General features: G+C 38.8%; 1 protein-coding gene across 2 annotated transcripts in view; it reads right to left on the bottom strand.

The window, feature by feature from the left end:
- Positions 1-19775, bottom strand: part of LOC144037061 (cadherin-4-like) — a 253718-nt gene that overhangs the window by 69612 nt on the left and 164331 nt on the right. For both annotated transcript variants that reach the window (XM_077548199.1, XM_077548204.1), the window contains exons 4-5: positions 17341-17567; positions 7514-7711 (exon numbers count right to left, since the gene is read on the bottom strand). In XM_077548199.1, coding sequence (XP_077404325.1) covers positions 7514-7711; positions 17341-17567 — 425 coding nt within the window. The remainder of the gene's footprint in view (positions 1-7513; positions 7712-17340; positions 17568-19775) is intronic.

A 19775-nucleotide genomic window follows, 5' to 3' on the forward strand; every position in this document is an offset into this window, starting at 1 on the left:
ATGAACTTGAACTAGAACTAGAACTAGAACTAGAACTAGAGAGGGAACAGAAAACAGGCAGCATGACATGAGGACAAACATACATACCACAATGCACCAACACAGACAGAGGAGAGACAGCAGACTAAATACACCAACACTAATGACGCAACAAGACACACCTGGACCAGACACAAGTGGCTGAGGGCACTGATTGGACAACACAAGGAAGGGCAGGGTCACAATCAACAAGACAAGGAAAACACACAAGGAAAGCAGAAACTGAACATGACAGAACCAAAACCAAAACATGACAACCACTAAATTATGTACACATTTTCAGAAATTATAGCCAAATTTTGGCAGGTAAACGTAACCTAAAGCTTGAGAAAACCCTTCATTTATTTATAGAGCACAATGTTTTGCAGTTCTTGCGTTTATCTATTAGAATTTCAAGTTCACCTAAAATTGAAGCCAATTTGAACTCTGAAAAAAAAATCCCTTCTGAAAGACAATTAGTAAGAAGCATATTAACAACAACAATTTCATTATTGAGAGTAAAAAAGAGAGAAGTTCTGAGGAAAAACATTATTCATTGTGTGAACAATTACAAAACAGATTGGGAGAAAATGAGAAAGTATAGGACAAGTAAAATTGAGTTTACACACGGTTTACTTAGCACGCTGATTACATTTCGATTCCAAATAAGAAACCTCACTTGCCCCTGCCCATTGTCACAGGCAAACCCATGCCCAACAAACGCTAAAAATAAATGGCACAATAATAGTGTGTTTTTCTGGACAATCATTTATTTCTACTATATTAAACACTTTGATGAAATTGTTTTTCAACTCTATTTATTTTTTATGTGACTGTTTTCTTATGGGAAATTAAGGCAACAAGGGTGCCAAAAGTAAGCAAAAGTTATGTTGATGCTTATCTTTACCTAAGATACAAAAATTGATGCCACGGAAGATGAATCAATGGGAGGTTTCAGAAAGCTTTAGCTTTGCTGATGTCTGTTTTCTGTCTTTCAGCAGTCCACACAAAAGAACAACAAAATCTGCTATTTTTTAATTGTGCCCCACACTCGAACACACCAGAAATCTTTTTTTTTTTTGTTTGTTTTTTGATAGCTTCCTCACCTTGCAATTGCCTTTTCCGTGTTCATATATTTGCAACTTCATTCTTGTGTTCACTGATGAAAAACCAAGAGTAACAACAGCAAATCATTCTGACTTGACATGAGACAGCTCAGTTCACAGGTAACTGGTGTTATTTTCAAACAACTGTCTTTTAAACTGCTGTCTTTTGTTAGTGTTGAACATATAATCCATGATGCCTTTTCTAATTGACTTAACTAAGAAACAGTGGATGCTTGTTAAGCTATTACTCTGTCGTTTGACTTTTTATTTATTGATCTGGCGAGCTCTTAATGGAAGTGATGGACAAAGCATTTGTTCTCTTTAAGTCATGGCAGATGCACACGTTCCATGATGATGAGATGGTATGTTTGTCAATGTCAAACTCATTGCCTTTATTTATAGACTTTAAATACCAGGGGTGTTTGTTTTTCCCCATACAAAAAGCTCCATGTTTTCTCTCTTTTCTTAAAAGAGGACAACCACTCCCTGCAGACTGAAAACATTTGGGCTTGACTTAAAACGATTAATATGAGACAAGATCAACACTTCAGCATTTACTGTATGTACATCAGTGAAGATTAGTCAGCCAATATAAGAATGCAAGCCCTAGGCATGACATTACCTCTGGTAGCTTCATAGATGAGCTCGTATGTTGGGGATAAAGAGCAGATCTTTCCTTTCTGGATGCTTAGGTAACATTTATTTTTTTAAAGCCTATTCTTCTTGTATCCGTACTTTGGTTCATATTTGTGACGACAATTAGGACATTCAATGATTGTTATTGTGAGCAATACATCTATTCCCAGCTTTACAATAGCTTATTTTCCCACCCAGAGACAACTCAAAGATTTGATGTTGGTTACACCTCTGATTAATATACAATGTAGCCAAACCCAAATCTTAAACTCAGCAATTTGACATTTGATTAATCAAATATTATATAATAGGACCTCACTTAAAAAACAGATGGGCTCAAACAAAATGTGTTTTTCTCTAAAAAGTTGTGCATTAGAGGCAGATGAAAAAAGCTTTAATTAAAAAGAAAAAAAAAAAGCTCAAATGGTGATCGCTTGTATCATAATCGTCTTTTGTTGAAGGCAAATATTTTCAGTATACAGCAAAAATAAATGAATAAACCATAATAGTTCCATGCTTTTGAAGGGAAGTGTGTTTGATTTCATTAATTAAGAATTTGAAGAGAAAAACTAAATACAGGTCAAAACATGCACCAAAAAAAAGAGTAAAAAAGGCATACTGTAACAGCGGAAATGATCCTGTTCACTTCATAATGATGTAATTTGGAAAATGCTGAAAAGCCAGGGCAAGAATTCTAGCTATACTAGGAATGGAAAAACAAAACAAAAACGAACATCTGTTTGAATTCTGACACAATCTCAGCTTTTTGCAAGACTTTCAAGACTACACGTGAAGTCAACCATGCCCCAGAGCCACATCAGGCTGAGAGTTTGCAGGCCAGTCAGTGGGGTCCTGACACGTGACTCATCCCTTGCTAGCCTGATCAAAGTGGTGGTGCTGCAGAGATGTAGGTGAGAGCTACTGTCAGTGTGCCTGCCCAACTGACGGCAACCGGGCCGAGGCGGGATGAAGAGGAGAAGTGGTGCGAGGGCGGCTGTCTGCATGTCACTCAATGCTGCACTGGATGACAGAACGGCCCATTAGGGAAGAGAGTGACTTCACAGGCCATTAGGGCAGGCGGCACATGGCACATAGACCACTGAGGGATGGCAGAATTGCAGGTAGGCAGAGAAGAAGATGAGACACAAAAAGATGCACAACTAGGTCTCATTATTTGCATAATAAATAGATTTGATTGTTTAAGACTTCTAGGTGGTCGAGAGGAAAACCAGATACACGTCAGCCTCAATTCTCAAACGGAGTACCAAAGTGGAGCAAACAAATAAATAATAAGTGAAGTAAAATGATGCCGATATCATCCACTTTCCAGAGTCGTCTCCTTGTTAAAGTTTCTCGTTTTCAATATGCCCCCCCGGCTGCCCTCGAGTCATCATTAAAGACAGACATCCAACAGAGGCATCAAAACGCATCACTTGCCCCTTGTTCTCACCAGGCCATGGCGGTCCCATTTACAGCATCAAGTGGACACTGTTTGAATGAAAGATGCACTTTAAAACAGTTTTTTTTTTTTGCTCAAACTTCTCCATTCCTCTTCAAACTGACTTATCTTTTACAGCCAGTTACTGACAATCTCTGCACATTCTAAGACACCATACAGTCATGGGGCACTTATTAAAAAACAAACACTTTCCTTTTTGATGTACATTGTCCTTTTTTGTTTTTTTGTTTTCTCATTTCATACAGACGGGACAGAAAAAAGTTCCCTCTACGCTGCTTTTCCCTGGTGGCTGGATAAAACCTTTCTTGAAAAACAAAGACTAGATTCCAAAGAAAAAAAAATAAAGACAGATATGAGGCATCTGTTGCGCGATTTAGAGACAAAAGAGATGAAGTGGGAGGTTTTTCTTCAGATTGAGAAAAAAACTGATGACAACATATTTTAGAACTACAGCATAGCAAGAAAAGTAAAGTGAGAGATGGGAAAGAAGCAGCTCTCTTTCAGAATGACATCTTTTTGAAGAACTATACCACACGCGTGCAGATCACTATGAGAGAGACAAATCTTGCAATCTCTCAGAGAGAACCTCAGAATCTTAAAACACAACATATTTGCATCCATTTTCGTTCCAGTTTTATATATTTACCTTCCCTGACCCTCAAAATAGCTTCACAATATATTAGAACTTGCTATTTTACCCACTAAAAGCCAGTGCTGCCTTCTGAATGAATTCTTGTTTAAAAATAACTATAATCTGTTACTAGATGAATGACCATTGGCTTTTATTTATGAATGCATATGAGTGAGCCATTTGTTATGTTGGAATGGTGGTATAGAAATAATACCAGGAAAGACTTCTGAAAACGTCTGATGAAGGAAACCATGAAAGCTTAACAAAGCAGAAATAATGATTTGTTTCATTGTAAACACAGAATCCTTCACTGTTAGTGCTTGTTGCTACTTTGAAGTCTGCTCTATGTCTGGTAGAACTTATAAGAGTGGTTTCAAACACCTTATGCTTTTGTGGCTTTTATTGCATCAAGGGGACAGCAAAACCATCTGGATGAATGTGGGATTCAAAGCATTTTTCCCCTCAAACCCATCACTGCTTTGTATACGGGGTCAAATTTCGCCCCTATAAATTCTGCTACTCAAATAACAAAGACATTTTTTATTGTATTTTTTTCCACCACAAATTTAACTTCAAAAGTCCAGAGTGCCACTTCTGACCCCTGCATGGAGCTATCTAGTGGATGAATATTACACTAAGATGAGCCAGAGTGGTAGTGGCAAGATGGCTGGCAACATGCTGTTTTGTTGAGCTGGAAATGTATCCAAACAAAACCATCTTCCCAGCAAACCATCAGTTGGTAATTATTATTATTATTTTTTTTGTTAATCTATTTGGTATCATCTTGCAGAATGCCTAGAAGTATGTTTTATATATATTTTGATAAATTAGCTACTCTGAGCTAGTTTAAAAAAACATTGGGTCAAAAATGACACTGGGTGTATGGGTTAAAAAATGTCAGCCACTTTGGTTATGGTGACTTTGTCACAGAGAATGATGACAGTCTTTTATTTGGCTAAAGACTTGAAATGAGTTAATTTGTGTAATATATTAAGTTAAAGGTACTGAGATGAACAAATACCTACTGTATATTTTTTCAAGGAGTATGGCCAGTTGATCTTTAGGACGGGGAAAGCAACAGAGAAAGTGCACTGTAAGACAAGTATTGGAACAACTTGAAGCTGATGATAGTGACTTTGGCGCAGAATTGGACCGCGATAGTGATTCTGATGAATTGTTTCAACCGCATGAAAGTGAGGGTATCTTCTAAATCTTCTGCCCAAGAAGATGGGCAATTTACAGAGACTGCGAGCCAACAGTTAGACCCTAATTGTGCGGTCCCGGTCAAAATGGGTTTACGTGTCCTGCCTCGTATCTTCATCATTAAAATTAAGATTGTCCGCCCCGAACCAGTCGTGGCCGTTTGAAAATCCTCAGTGTAATGGGGGTCTTTGGGCGGCCTGGAGATAAAGGACCGACAAACGTTGGATTTTTACCGGGGTAACTTTTTTAAAATCCTCTGTGTCCTGAAGGTGTTTGGCCGGCCGTAGCTCCCCAGCCCTACGACCTACCGGGGATATATGGGCATCAGCGGATTTGTCTCGGCGAGACCTTTCCAACGGTGTATGGCTGGTTTACAACCTGGAGATAGAGGTCCGACAGTTTCCCCAATTTCATGCCCAGGAATCCTCCACCGCCCCATGGCTCACCCCTAGGAACTGTGAGGAAAAACCGTATGTCGGAGTGCAATCTGATAACTGACGAAGACCTGTCCAAGAAAGGCCGTGGATCCTACGATTATCGAATCGAGTCTAACACCAACACAGTTTGAAATGGCAAGACACTAAAGCCGTCAGTTTGATGTCAACATATGCTGGACCAGAGCCTTTGGGAAAAGCTAGGCGCTGGGAAAGTTTAAAAAAAGAGTACACCTATATACAGTAGATCAACAGAACATCATCAAAGAGTACAACACTTCCATGGGAGGCATTGACATGCTGGATGCGCATCTTGCACGCTGTAAATTTCTCATCAGGACCCGTCGCTGGTACAGTGGAACCTCAGAGTTAAAACGTCTCGGAACTTGTACAAATCAGACTTCGACCAAAAAATCTGAGTAGAAAATGCCTGGAGTTTGACCTCATTTTTGGAGTTTGAACATCCAAGCAAACCAAGCAAAGTCGAACGTACCTTGATTGGGTAGCCGAGTGAAGCCGAGCTATGCCGAATGCTCACGTTGCGGTAGTGGAGACGAAGCGCTGCTCATTTCCAGTCTGAGCGTGCTCCGTACATTCGCGAGTGCATTTTGATTTTTCCACGACAATTTTCTTCGACATGGGCCCAAAGAAAGACAACAGTGCCGGTGGCAGAAAAGAAAAACGTACAGTGCTACTGACCATAATGGATTTAGGAAGGAGATTATCGCGCCGTTTTAACTACTTCCGTAAATACTGGCACAAGGACCCCCCTTAACTGTTCAACAACGTGCCTGACGCTAAACAGCGCACAAGGACCCTTTGGTAGTCTAACAATATGCCCAATGGAAAATACACTAACTCAGCACTGAACTAAAGCATGCATTCATTAACATGGCATTTTTTATCGACTGAGGCCATCATACCACAACAAAAAAGGTAAGGTATTTTTTATTGTACAAATACTGTACAAGGTGTACATGTTTTTTATATAAATAGTAATTAAAAGAGGAATTTTCTGTTTTTGGAGCTTGGGAACGGATTAATTGCATTTACATTATTTCCTATGGGAAAAAATGTTTCGAAGGTTGAACAATTCGGACTTTCAATACGTCACAGGAACAAATTGTGTTCAAACTCCGAGGTGCCACTGTATATGATAGTTTTCTGGCACTTCATGTCTGTTGCAGTGATCAATGCATGGCTCCTTTATCAGCGTGACTGTGAGGCACAGGGAATCACTGGATTTAAAGTTCTCAAACTTCGCAAGTTTAAGGGTTTGGTTGCTCAATGCTTGGTTGAAGTTGGAACAGCAAGAAAGTGGGGTAGGTCATCAACTTCTAGCTCCTCTTTTCCTTTATCCCCGCCACCACCAAAATTTATTTGAGTTTATCAGAGTGCAGATGTCCGTTTTGACCAAATCAGCCTTTGGCCTGTCAAGGAGGAAAATCTCTGTCGATGTGCTGTGTGACAGGACCTCAAGACTGAAATGCACTGTGAAAAATGTGCATTACCAAGAAAAACTAAATTGTTTCAAAGACTACCACTATGTCTAGTGTGAGTTCTAACAGAACAGATATTTGGATAAGAAAGCTCCATGGGTTTTTTTCAGCAGTGCTTTTGTCTCTGTGTTCTTGTTTCCATTGGCCAAAGTGTGTTTGTACATCCAAAATCCAGTTCTAACATGCAACAAATAAAGCGAAACAAACACAAAAAATGTGTATTTGATTGATTATTTTCTTAAATTCAAAATTGTTTACTGACAGTTTTTGTTATTGTGATTTTTCGAAGTGATACCCTAAATCCCAAAGGGTCGAATTCCGCCTTAATCCTATATTAGGGAATACAGGGTTCAAATTGAAAATGATATTTTGGTGTTCAGTGAATTTATAGCAGTCATTTAATGTATAATTCATAATTTTCCAAAGAAGAAAAAGGTTCTTGGGTTCTCCAGGGATATACTGCACACCCCAATCAATATTGAGTCTAGAGACACCTTAGTTATAATTTTACAATGAATCACACTTACGCTGACGAGCATCTGAGGGAACGGTCCTCGAGAATTTTCAGCAACATTGATTGGCGGGATCACCCAGTCTCGCTTTTGCCTTCGGAGCCCCTTGGAGGTATTCCGGCCCGTCCCCGAGAACATGATGACAGGAGGTGGTGCTTGGAAGGCTTCCTTCTTCTCTTTCCTCTCAGCAAACTTCCCATCTTTGGTTGTGACCTTTGAGACAGGAAAAAGTTTGATTTGTTGATGCTAAGTAACTCGATTTTCTTTCAGCTTCTACACATAATACAGTATATGAGGCTATTGCAATAACATACTGCTAATTTAGAAAAAATGTCCCTTTCATTTCTTTATGATCAGTAAATCCTTTAGTAGTTGATTTCTTGTGGATCAAAGTGAATGTTTTTTCAGTGTCTTCTGTGCACGTCTTTAAACCTTATTCTTTATAGAGTAAATTTCATCTTGGAAATCATAGTGGTGCTTTTTTAAATATCACTCAAATGTTACTAAAAAGTGATAACAATAACTCCTGGGCAAATGTAATAAGCACGTCTGTCATCATCATAACTGAACATAGCATTATGTTGCTATGGAAACAAAGTGCACAATCCTCAAGATAATTAGCACCAGCGTGTATCTCTCAGTGACATGGTCAATACAACTTGCAATAATGGTGGACCGTCCAGCATACCTCCAATGATAGCACTAATGTTGGAAACCAAATCAATTCTGGAAATATAAAATGATGCTTTCAAATATAAAGGCTTGTACTCAATGGAAAGTGTCTGTACAGATGCTAGTAAATCATTTTAATCAGCAGGTCACTTGGCATCATTATCTTGAGATTTGTAGTCAATGTCATCCTCTGCTAAAAATGCACGGACAGAATGAAAAGGAAACAGATTCTAGAGTAGTGATAGATTTACATGTGACCCTGAATATTTTAAAACAAATGCAACAATACCATTTTCCAAATTCTGCAGTGATTTCACTATTAAGATAATGAGCATTTTGATCAGTTTGCAGTATTAATCTGGTTAGTCTGGGTTTCCGACCGGTCGGAGTGAAATAGTGCGCTGTCGGAGCATATTTCCGAACATACCCACGATTAAAAAACGGGGACTTTAGGTGCAAAATCAAACCTCTTCTGTTCTTGGTCTAATTTTTTTGTAAAATGAATTTCCCCCCAAAATTTGAGCTATTGTCTGTAAAATACAGTAAAAAGTTGTTGGATTGTAGGAGGGCTGGAATGGCACAAAAAAAATTGTCCCTGGCATTTTGACTTAAGCCCGCCGGTCCGACCCAGCCTGACTCCTGACCACACCTGCCTAACACATAGTTCTGCCACTGATATTGATTGATTATTGGTTCAGTTTAGACTATATTCCAAATGGATTAATGGACTAGTCCCTTTAAATTGTGGGCCAGTCTCTTGGGGGGTAAAACTGAGGAAAATAATAATTAAAAAGCACTTCAACGGCTGCAAAAGATGCCTGCTCAGCGGGCATCTGCCTTGTAGGCCAGATGGCTAGTCCAGCCCTGGATTGTAGTAAAACTATATGGATTTTAGTATAACTTCTCAAGTGCACTTTATCCCAAAAGTTGCTAGTTAGTACCATTGATGGCTGTAGAACTCTTAAGTGGGAGGACTGGCAGTGAATGAGTAAATGAGTAATTGTAATGGAGTAAAAGTAGTTCATTACTACCCACCTCTGCTTTTAATTTTTAAAAGTACAAGGCATCTTTTTGGCAACTTCAAAACAGCCTATTATTATTATTAAAATTTTTAGTATAAAAAAAATAGTAACATTTGCCAGGCTTAGTTGAGAGATGGTCGTTCAGTAACCAGAAGGTCAGCTGTTCGATCCCCACTCTCCCCAAGTCATGTGTCGTTGTGTCCTTGGGGAAGGCACTTCACACACATTGCCTCCAGTGCTACTCACACTGGCGTATGGAAGGTGCGGATGTTTGGTGGTGGTCGGAGGGGCCGTAGGCGCGCACTGGCACCCACGCTTCCGTCAGCCTGGCCCAGGGCAGCTGTGGCTGCTTAAGTAGCTTACCGCCACCACAGCATGAATGTGTGAGTGCATGAATAATGTATCCATTCCATTGTAAAGCGTCTTTGAGTGTCTAGCAAAGCGCTATACAAATATAAATCTGATGCATTATTATTATTATTATTGGATTCTGAAGTATTCGGTTTAGGTGAACGGTATGGGATTTTTAATAGGTTTTAGGTGAACTAATGAGTACACACTCACACGCAAGCACACATGCACACACATACACACGCACATGCACATACTCACATACATACAAAATAAATAAAAATAATAATAAAAAATATATATATTATTATTATTAGCCATCATCATGTCTTGACCACTTGACTTTATAAAGCTGACAGCATAAACTATAAATGATGCTAATCAATGAAAAAAAGAGAAAGACAATAAACATTTATCAAAATACATATTCTCATTTTAAAATAGCACAATAAAACAAACAAGAACTATGAAGTCTGCTCATCATGCTTCGCACAGTACATAGAAATAAAGACATTTCTAATATAGTTGCAGAGCTTTATTTGTTGTTGTTAAGTGATTCAATTACATGTTCAAGTACATCATCACTTGTAACGTTGTATTGGGTTGTTGAGTTCTGAATAATGCAACACATGCTCAAGGGCTACAATAGAGATGATGATCCAAAGGTTGTATCAGCTTGCTAATGCTGGGGATGTGTTGGGCAGCTATTTTATCAACATACAGGGATACAGAGAAGGCAAGACAAACATGTCAAGAATCCAGGTACAACCATCATTGTTGAAGCAGTGCATCACTTGTGCTCTGCTCTCTATCTCAATCACTCTCCCCTGAGCTAGCCCTTGCTCACATGCTCCCTCATGCCCTTCTCTTGCAGTGATATTGTTTTTCTCCCTGACAGCTTGTTTCAATAACAGGATTCCTGGAGCACTGCTATGTGTATGGCTGATGACGTACAGAAAAACAAACAAAACAACAACAACGAAAAAAAAACAGCAGGAGTTTACCGAGATTTGCCAGGAAGAAAACACTTCTGTTGTCTCAGACATTTGCCACACTAATGATGACCAAGTAAGTGTTCTCTGAAGTCACATGCAAACAAACATTTTGAAATAGGAGAGGAAGTTCGTCATTTTAGGTGCATTTTGCTTTTATTGCTTCCTCTTTTATTTGCTGATTTTACATCTTTTTCAGCAAGATGCAGCCACAAATTTTACGTGAAAGAATAGCCTCTTGTCTTATTCTAATTTCTCCACAATATATTTTATTACTTTTTAACAGACTGTGACCTGTTTTTGTGAATGTCCTCTGTCACATCCTCAAATGGGGATGTGTCCTGCTCCTCTGTTTAAAAAAAAAAAAAAAAAAAAAAAATATATATATATATATATATATATATATATATATATATATATATATATATATATATATATATTATTATTATCATCCTTTTCACAGGCATATCGCCTTATTGGCTCTTCTTAAATGGTCGAATGGGCTGAACATTGGCACTATGTAACAGGTGTTAACATTGTTAACATTTTTAATTCTTTATTTTATATTTTAACCATTTTGAATTTAGTTATAGATGTGTAGATGCACATCTACACAGGTGTAATAATGTCAAACTCAATATAACTCGACCTTAACCTATCTGTTATCTTGTTTTGTCTAAATTCCCTGTTTTGTCCTGTTTGTGAAAATTCAAGTTCAATCTAGCATACTGAGATTCTGTTTTGTCTAAATGTGAAAGATCAACAACCTAGCATACTGTGAGAATGTAATCTGATTTTCGTATTTGATGGGAGGAGAGAGACGTTTTTCTGTACAAACTCTGATTGTAATAAAAGGGCTGTGTCTCCTGGGGGGAGGGACACACATTCTTGGATGGCACTGCTTGGGTGATATGCAATTGTGTGACCAGAGATCTCTGTAATAAATCCACCTTGCAAGGACCCTTTTCACAATAATCTCATCTTTGATTTATTTGAACACACAAAAGATTACAAAAAATATAATATAATCCTTCACAGGTCTGCATGTAAAAATTATGCCAGTATTCGCCCCCCTGAAAAACCCAGCAGTGATTTAAGTTTTTTTCTTTATGGACAGCGGGCTGACTCGCCGCTCTGTCAATGAGTAAAAGTTGGTTGGATGTTTGATATTTGCGTATATAGGGACCATCCACAAGTTAAATATTTCAGGGTGACTTATGTCAATCAATCAATCAAACACATACACACATAACATACATTAAAATGCAACTCAAGGTGCTGAAGAATTAAAACATCCATAGAAGCTACAATAAAAAGAAAACCCACCCCTCCCCCTAACATTCCCATGATCATACCCACACCCAAAAACAAAACAAAAAAAAACATGGTACAGGGTGGGGCACATAGAACGACCGCCCCGCCCGCAGGAGAAGATCAGCTCACCCCTCCAAAAGCGGAGCCCCCCCCCATGAGAAAACACTGGAGCTAAAAACTTGAAGAAAACCAAATAAATACAATTAAAAGCCAGAAGAAAACAAAATAAAAGGTTAAAAGCAAAGCTAAAAATATGAAAATGGAACAGGGAACAGGGAACTAAGAAAATAAGCAAAAAAACGAAATAAAATAAAAATATATTTAGTTATCAATTCTGAAGCAGCTGGAAATATTAGACCTTTACAAACATCAAACTTTGGTAGTATCTATCATTATAGAGAAACTGGTTGAAACTGGGCGGCACGGTGGGTACAGAGGACGTGAGATCGAGTCCGGGCTTTGGCCTTCCTGGGTGGAGTTTGCATGTTCTCCCCGTGCTTGCGTGGGTTTTCTCCGGGTACTCCGGTTTCTTCCCACATTCCAAAGACATGCATGGCAGGTTAATTGAACATTCCAAATTGTCCATAGGTGTGATTGTGAGTGTGTGCCTTGTGATTGGCTGGCAACCATTTGAGGGTGTACCCCCGCCTGAAGCCAGCTGGGATAGGCTCCCGCGACCCTTGTGGGAACAAGCGGTTAAGAAAATGGATGGATGGATGAAATAAATAAATATAAATACTATCGATGGTGAAGAGGTCACATTGTACAATTATGTATTTGGGCACTGTGTTTGACTGTAATCTGAAATTAAGCAACTGACAACATTGCTAAGCGATCAAACGACGGTGATACCATTTGCTGAGGAAGCACAACTCTTTCCACTTAAATAGATATTATGAACGGAGGTCTTGCATGTGAAGCAAGCAGCCCAAATTAGTACTGTTCATACTTATTATATCCTATTTATTATCCACCATTATTCTGCCGTTTTTTTCCCCATCAAGAATTTAGCATAATTTATCATGATGTCCTACTTGATGATCAGGAATACATTACATTTCTATAATACATGTCCATTATAATGTATTTAGAAGAGCAGTAATAAAGAGAACACAATGGATCATGTCTAAGTGTGTGGGTGTTTCTGTCAAAGTACCAGTAAATCTGCTGTTGTAAATTTTAGATTAAAAATAAAAAAAATTTCAATGACCACACATTTACATATAAAGAGAGTGTTTTATGTTTTCTTCTTTTTATCTTTAGAGTACTTGTGTGCAATATGTTGCATTTGCAAACATTTTAGAGTAAAATAAAATGCATTTAGAGGAAAAAAAACTGGGAGAAGTTAATGGTTCCTGGCAAATATTGAGTGTTGATGGTCCAGCACAATAGAGTATACAAAAAGTGCTTTCTCCTTGGCTCTGTTTTTATTTTTATTTTATTTTATTTTTTTGCTCGGTCAAAGTCCCTCTGAGCTTTGTCTTGCATCTGCCAGCAGAAACAACACTTTCAAGGTTTATTTCATTAAAAAGACACCAAAGAGAAAAGCTTTTAAGACTGCTTCAAATGTGTCAAGCAACCATCCATATGGTATGGATTAGTCCGAGCAGGCGTTTGAGGGGTGGTGTATGAGGGGGCTTGGATGAAGGCAATGTGTTTAGTTTCAGCAGCATTTAATTTCCCCTTGAGAGAAGTGTTGAAAAGAAAAGTGGTCATTCAATTATGCCAAATCTATTTACAGGCAAAATCTTGACAAAAAAAAAAGAAGGACACAAAAATAAAAAATCCTGCTGCTATGTCAATTTTGAGTTTCATTTTATGGAAGTGTAAGCACTCCAAGAGAGCATTAAAAAAAAAAAAGTTTTCTTTCAGTCATGTCCAAAATGTAACATTCTAGCGACACTCTGCCACACTGTTTTTACACAAAACAGAGCCTGTCCAACCAAACACATGCATAGACATTTTAAACACCTCTTCTACTGTTTGACAAGTTTGCTCAAACATGCACACCATTGTTTGTTTTCAGGCTTTGTCAGCAGACCACAATCTGACAGACACAAGCCAGGTCTGTACAAATGTATTCTTTTTCTTCCGGGACTTCCAAGCTTGCTGGGGATAACTGCAAGGTGTTGTCGGGACAAGTAGTAGAAAGATGTGTTTTGGGGAATGGAAATCAAGGAATGAAGAGAAGGGTTGTCAGTAGCGGAGCTGCCCCCCCCCCCCACACACACACACTTCTCTACCTAAATAAGTAATGCTCTCCATTCCTTCTTTTTTACACACAAATAGATGCGAGGGAGTGATATTGAAAAGAGAGGTATTGAAAAAAGACAACAACTAGAGAAAAGCAGCAGTATTGTGCGCACCAGGGCGACATGAGACTTAAAAGGTCTTTTTACCAGCCAGTGTATAAAACAGATCAAATCCTGCTGCTCACAGGCACTCCCACTTTTTGTTCTTATACTCAACAACTACAGGAACTGATCAAAGAAACATATGCCTACATTGAGATTGTACAAAACTGCTGTCAGCTATCAGAATTATTGTAATAGCAGCCTCAGACATTCAATACACTTGACTGTGAATGTATTTCGAGACCACAATGGAAATAAGCCTATGGCTTTATTGTGTTTTTATCCCTTTGGCAGCAGTTGTGTCGTATGTTTGTAAACATGCTTTGTTTGAAGTCAATCAATATTTCAATCAATCAATCAATTCGCTAGGTTATCACTTCTTGACATGCAGTCCTATGAATCAATGAAAATAAATGAAAATCAAAAGTGCAGATTGGTTCCAAAACGCTAGTTGTATCATGCAGTTTAGAATCAGTACATCTATAAGCCATGCGGAGATTTTAAATTAATTAATTTACGCTTTCAACATATTTTTTAAGCTGCCCCTTAAGAGCCTAAAAACAGTGCCGTGCATTGGGGACCTTCAAAGTAAGACACACCAAGATGGCTGCACAGCTTCCAGTCATTTGTGCATTTTTTTTGTCCATCATATGTCTGTTGTCATATGTATGTTGTTTCTGTCCAATCACATTACAACTTCATTATGATTTCATGTCAATAAACTTCCCAGGGTCTTCAAACTCAGGATTTTTAGCCAATGCCAAATAGACACTATTGACTTTAACCAAACTGAACCAATCAGATTTCAGATTAAATAAACAGAGCCAGTTTGAGGGCCTTGGGTGATGTCAGCGTTTTTCCATCCTCTGATTGCTTCAGCTACTCCAGTGGCATTGAGTGAGAAGCTAACTGAGGAGGACTGTTGCACATGATTGAAAATGTATTTTCAAGAAACCGAAAAAAATCATTTCCCCCTTGACTGTGGCAATAACCACATAACTATCTCTGACTATACTAATACTTAGCAAAAGAGGATGGAGTTTGTCTATGTGTCTATGTTTATGGATAAATAATGATTGTGAACTGTTGCTGTATGCTGCAGTGAAGAGATTTAGATTTGAACTCTATAATGAAAGATAAACCGTTTCACTGTGTGTGTGTGTTTTGTTTTTTGCTGCATCGCCCACCACTGCTAAAAACACATGCTACCAACACAAAGACAGAAAGGAAATATATGTTATTTATCTAAGAATAGACAAACAATTTGAAATCAAATTCCAAAACTCACACTTATGCTCGATTGCTAAACACACAAGAACAAGAGCTACTGAGTGTGGAATGGTTGCAGCCCCCGCAGCAATGGTGCCTTCAGCCTTAGCCAGCTGGCGGAGGGCCAAACTCTTCCCCTCCACGCCGTTGCTTCCCCAAAATTCTGCACGCTTTGATATCAGCTAGGCCCTTCCTTGCTACCCAGACATCTGGAAGTTATCATTCAACAGAGTGCAACAGACATATATTTTTCTGTTGTTTCTGCGCTTTACTTTCTCTTACTGCTCTTTCTGCATACAGTACATGTTGGGCCCAATGTGAATCATGTCTGATCCATGACCCGCTCGCTCACTTAACATTCTCCTCAGGAGTTGACTCAGTAGGAATGCTCACTTCTACTAATTGGTCGTTGGCCCAACATGCTTCCTTTTGTGTCCGTTGGAAAAGGAATTGACCTAATTTTCCTCTGTTGGGGCCAAGAACAAGAATTTATTTCTACTTTAGATAATTTAGAATGAACTGTCAAATCCCAAATTCAAAAATAGGTTAATGTTTTTGGAAAACTCCCTACTAATCAAGACAGCTTCACTGATCCCCCCCCCCCCCCACACACACACACAATTGTTTTCCCACACTTGAATTGACTTTTTGTCTTGTAATTATTGTGGTACTCGGTTCATGAATGGACCTGTTCATGAAACAGATCCTGAAATTTAAATGAGTAGTTACAACATTGCATCTGGTAGTGTGCTTTGCAGTAATATTTTGTATGCACTCCCACTTGTCTGTACATGCATTCTGATTAATATTGTGTGGAATATAAATTATGCTGAGAAAATTCACACGTTTTTATCCATTTCAGGGGCGGCCATTTTGCCACTTGCTGTCAACTGAAAATGACATCACAGTTGCTCAGTGCTCAGTTAACAACCAATCACAGTTCGCCTGTTTAGTGAGTTTGGTTATGTGACATTCTCAAGCTGAGGCGTGATTGTTTGTTACCTGAGTCCTGAGCAACCAAAATGGCCACCCCCTAAAACGGATTTAAAAAAGTGGATTTTTGCTGTTTAATTTATATTCCATGAATGCAATATTCCTCAGAATGCCGTGTTTAGACTACTCAGGTCGCGCACAGACGTTCACAAGCTAGCTAAGCTGCTTGGTCGTTACCCAAGTCCTAAACAACTGTGATGTCATTTTCAGTTGACAGCAAGTGGGCAAAATGGCTGCCCCCTGAGATGGATAAAAACAGGTGGATTTTGCTGCTTAATACAAATTCCACAAGCACAATATTTATCAGAATGCTTTTTTAGACTGGTTGGGGCGCATAGAGCATTTTATCGTCAAGAAAATTTTGGCAGGGTTGACTCTTCCTTCACTCAACACAACGTTGCTTCTTTTTGTGTCCGCTAACAGCGCAGGCTTCAGGTCACTTCCTAATTAGCAAATACAAACAGTAAACATATTAAGTAAAAAAACAGATTTCAGTTAAACAGCCCCTAAGCTGGAAGTGGGAGGTGACGCTTTTGGGGCATTTGAAGCATGGCGACAGTTGTTGTCTGTCCTCTGACAGCAGTTGATTAGAAGAGGACATGTCAAGGGCCTGTGGGGTACCCAAGGCATTGGATGATTTCAGCTTATGACTGAGGGCAATCACACGCTCCCCTTGTGGCAGCATGATTCTATTACTTTTAACCATGTGCTACTCCACTTCCTTCTCAATCTCTCTGACTTCCTCAAACCCCAAGGAGTGTTGACCTGATTCATGGCTGTTGCCATCACCGCTAGTAGGAATGTAATATGAGGTTGAATCAGTGTCTGATAATTAAAAATTGAAGTGAAGTGTGCTTTTTGTTATTGTGACTTACCTCATTCTCATTTCGTTGAGGTGAAGGGGGTTCTATCAGTGCCAGCTGGACCACAGTCTTCCAGACATGAGAATGTGGACCACTTGCTGTTAGTTTAAACTGGACTGGCTCATCCAAGGTAGCTTTCTCTCCCTGAGCAAACACAGACCCATCTGTCCTCACACTGAAGTTGGGATCGCTGCTCTCGAAAACCACTTCTTTGTTCCCCATGCAGTCATCAAACGTTACTGTAGAAGAGAGGAAGAACATTAAAGAAATGTTTACTTTAAGCAGCTGATGGATAAAAAACGTATGCACACATACAAACACATAGTTTTGGAATACACTATTGCAATGTGAGATTTGGCTCAAATCCATATCTATGATTATTTAGGTCAAGCTTTCACAACAATAAAACTCTTGACACTGTCAATGCATTTTGCCCCCCCCCCCCACACAGTCCAAGTATTATGAAAATAAGTCTGTAGAGGGCAACCTAAGAACCGTGCGTACTAGATTGACGCTATTTAGGAAAAAGTGATACATCAAATAACCATATTAAGTTATACCTACTGTATATCACTTGTCATACCGACAGGCACTTAAGTATTTCAAAAATTCAAAGGTCAAAATTGAAATACATGTAACTGTTTAAGCCAGAGATAACTTTAAATTGTCCCTAACTGGATTTGACACACGCTTGATGCTTTTTTTTCCTTCTGTTGTTGCCTTTGACGACTAATGAGAGCACGTTAGTCACTGTCAGTTTATATTTATCAAAGCAGCTTCAATTGTTTATTCATGTATAACTTCCAAGTTAAAATTAGGTATGTACGTATGTATGTTTGTATGTACTGTATATATGTATGTATTACCTCAAATATGTAATATCAGGGCCCCAGGCTGCCCCTAAATGGTGTTGTTTTGAGACATTGCAAATCAAGTTTTCATCTACCAGCACCTGTTTGAAAAATAAATGTGCTGATTAAAAATACTAAAAATTGTTGAATATTTTTGTTGCTGAAAAATTTCTACTCGACACCTCGGCCCATTTGTCAGTATAGTGAACATGAGTGGACTTGCACCCACAAAATTTTAGGTAGTGCTTTTAAAACACCACAATGTCTACCCCCCACGCCATCCCCCAGGATGAAGAAAATTTCAACTTTCTCCCCCGTGACTAAATAGTATAATTTTTTCAATGAAATTGCTCATATGTACACCTCTGTCGGGGAGCTAATACTCCTTGTGTACTCTATGACAATGAGAGCACCACTGCCACCTACTGCAGTGGATGTGCAATTTCACTTTATTCAAGGGCAAAGTTTAAGTACCACTGATTGTCACACAAAACTAAGTGGGGTAACATTTATTCTGTACAAATATATAAGTTTATAGGGTTCTTAATAAATAATAATTTGCTGATAAATTAATTGAAATTGCATAATTTCCCCCGGCATCCCTGATGATTTCTCATGGCACACAAGTCTACCATGACACAATGTTTAGGAATCATTGCACTATCCCACTTTGCTTTTCCCACTAAATAGATAAACATATGTTTGTCATACAGCCAACATTTTTCTTTCTCTATGGGATAATACGTTTTCCACATGCTCAGAATGACACATTTAATCATTTAGGAAGAAAGAAAAAAAAGTTGCTGGGATGAAATAAAAGGATTGAATTAACATGCTGCCTGACACATTCAAGCATTCTTGCTCGATGCACACACTATTGATTCAAAACAGTGCCCAGACGCGGTAAATGAGCTTGAAATACAAAAGGAATAAGACTCATCCACCCACTCCTACTTCTTTAAGCGTAATAAGATTTATGTACTGTATATTAAATTGCAGTTCTACCAGAACTGCTTTCATTTCAGTATATTATCTGTATGATCTGCAATGAAATTAGCACAGTTCAAGCAAGGCTGAGTCAGAGACAAGTGCTCACTATGCTCGCCGATCCTTGCTCCTTTCCTGCCTCAAGGCACCCTATTCTCTCTCGGGGATTTGAATGTCTAGACACATTGCATGAAACCCTGAGCTGAAGCCTGTCACTGTTGTCTTTTTACATAGTCTTCTCACGTCTGTCAGACAGCAGAAACAAAGCTTCCGTTGCAAGTAGTCCACCCGGCTTTTTGATTTCTTGGGCACTCAATATGACTGTGCGTATCCTGTGTCACTATCCTTTTCTTTCAGAGCAGAGGAGCAGAAATCCAGAGAGAGATGACATCCTGTCCACTCGGTAAAAAAGGCCCGCGTCCTGAATTAAACGGGAGGGGACAGAACATGTTTGACGAATAACGACAAGAGGCAAAATGCACTCTCGTCCTCATCTAACTTTGTAAGGTTGATATTATGAAGTCAGTGTTACTATCCTTCAATTGTTGGGCCATCACTCTTAAGATTGCAAGGAGACTCACCAATGGTACAACATTTGTGAAATCAAAA

This window comes from Vanacampus margaritifer, chromosome 1, assembly GCF_051991255.1.
Source record: "Vanacampus margaritifer isolate UIUO_Vmar chromosome 1, RoL_Vmar_1.0, whole genome shotgun sequence".
Classification (NCBI taxonomy): Eukaryota; Metazoa; Chordata; class Actinopteri; order Syngnathiformes; family Syngnathidae; genus Vanacampus; species Vanacampus margaritifer.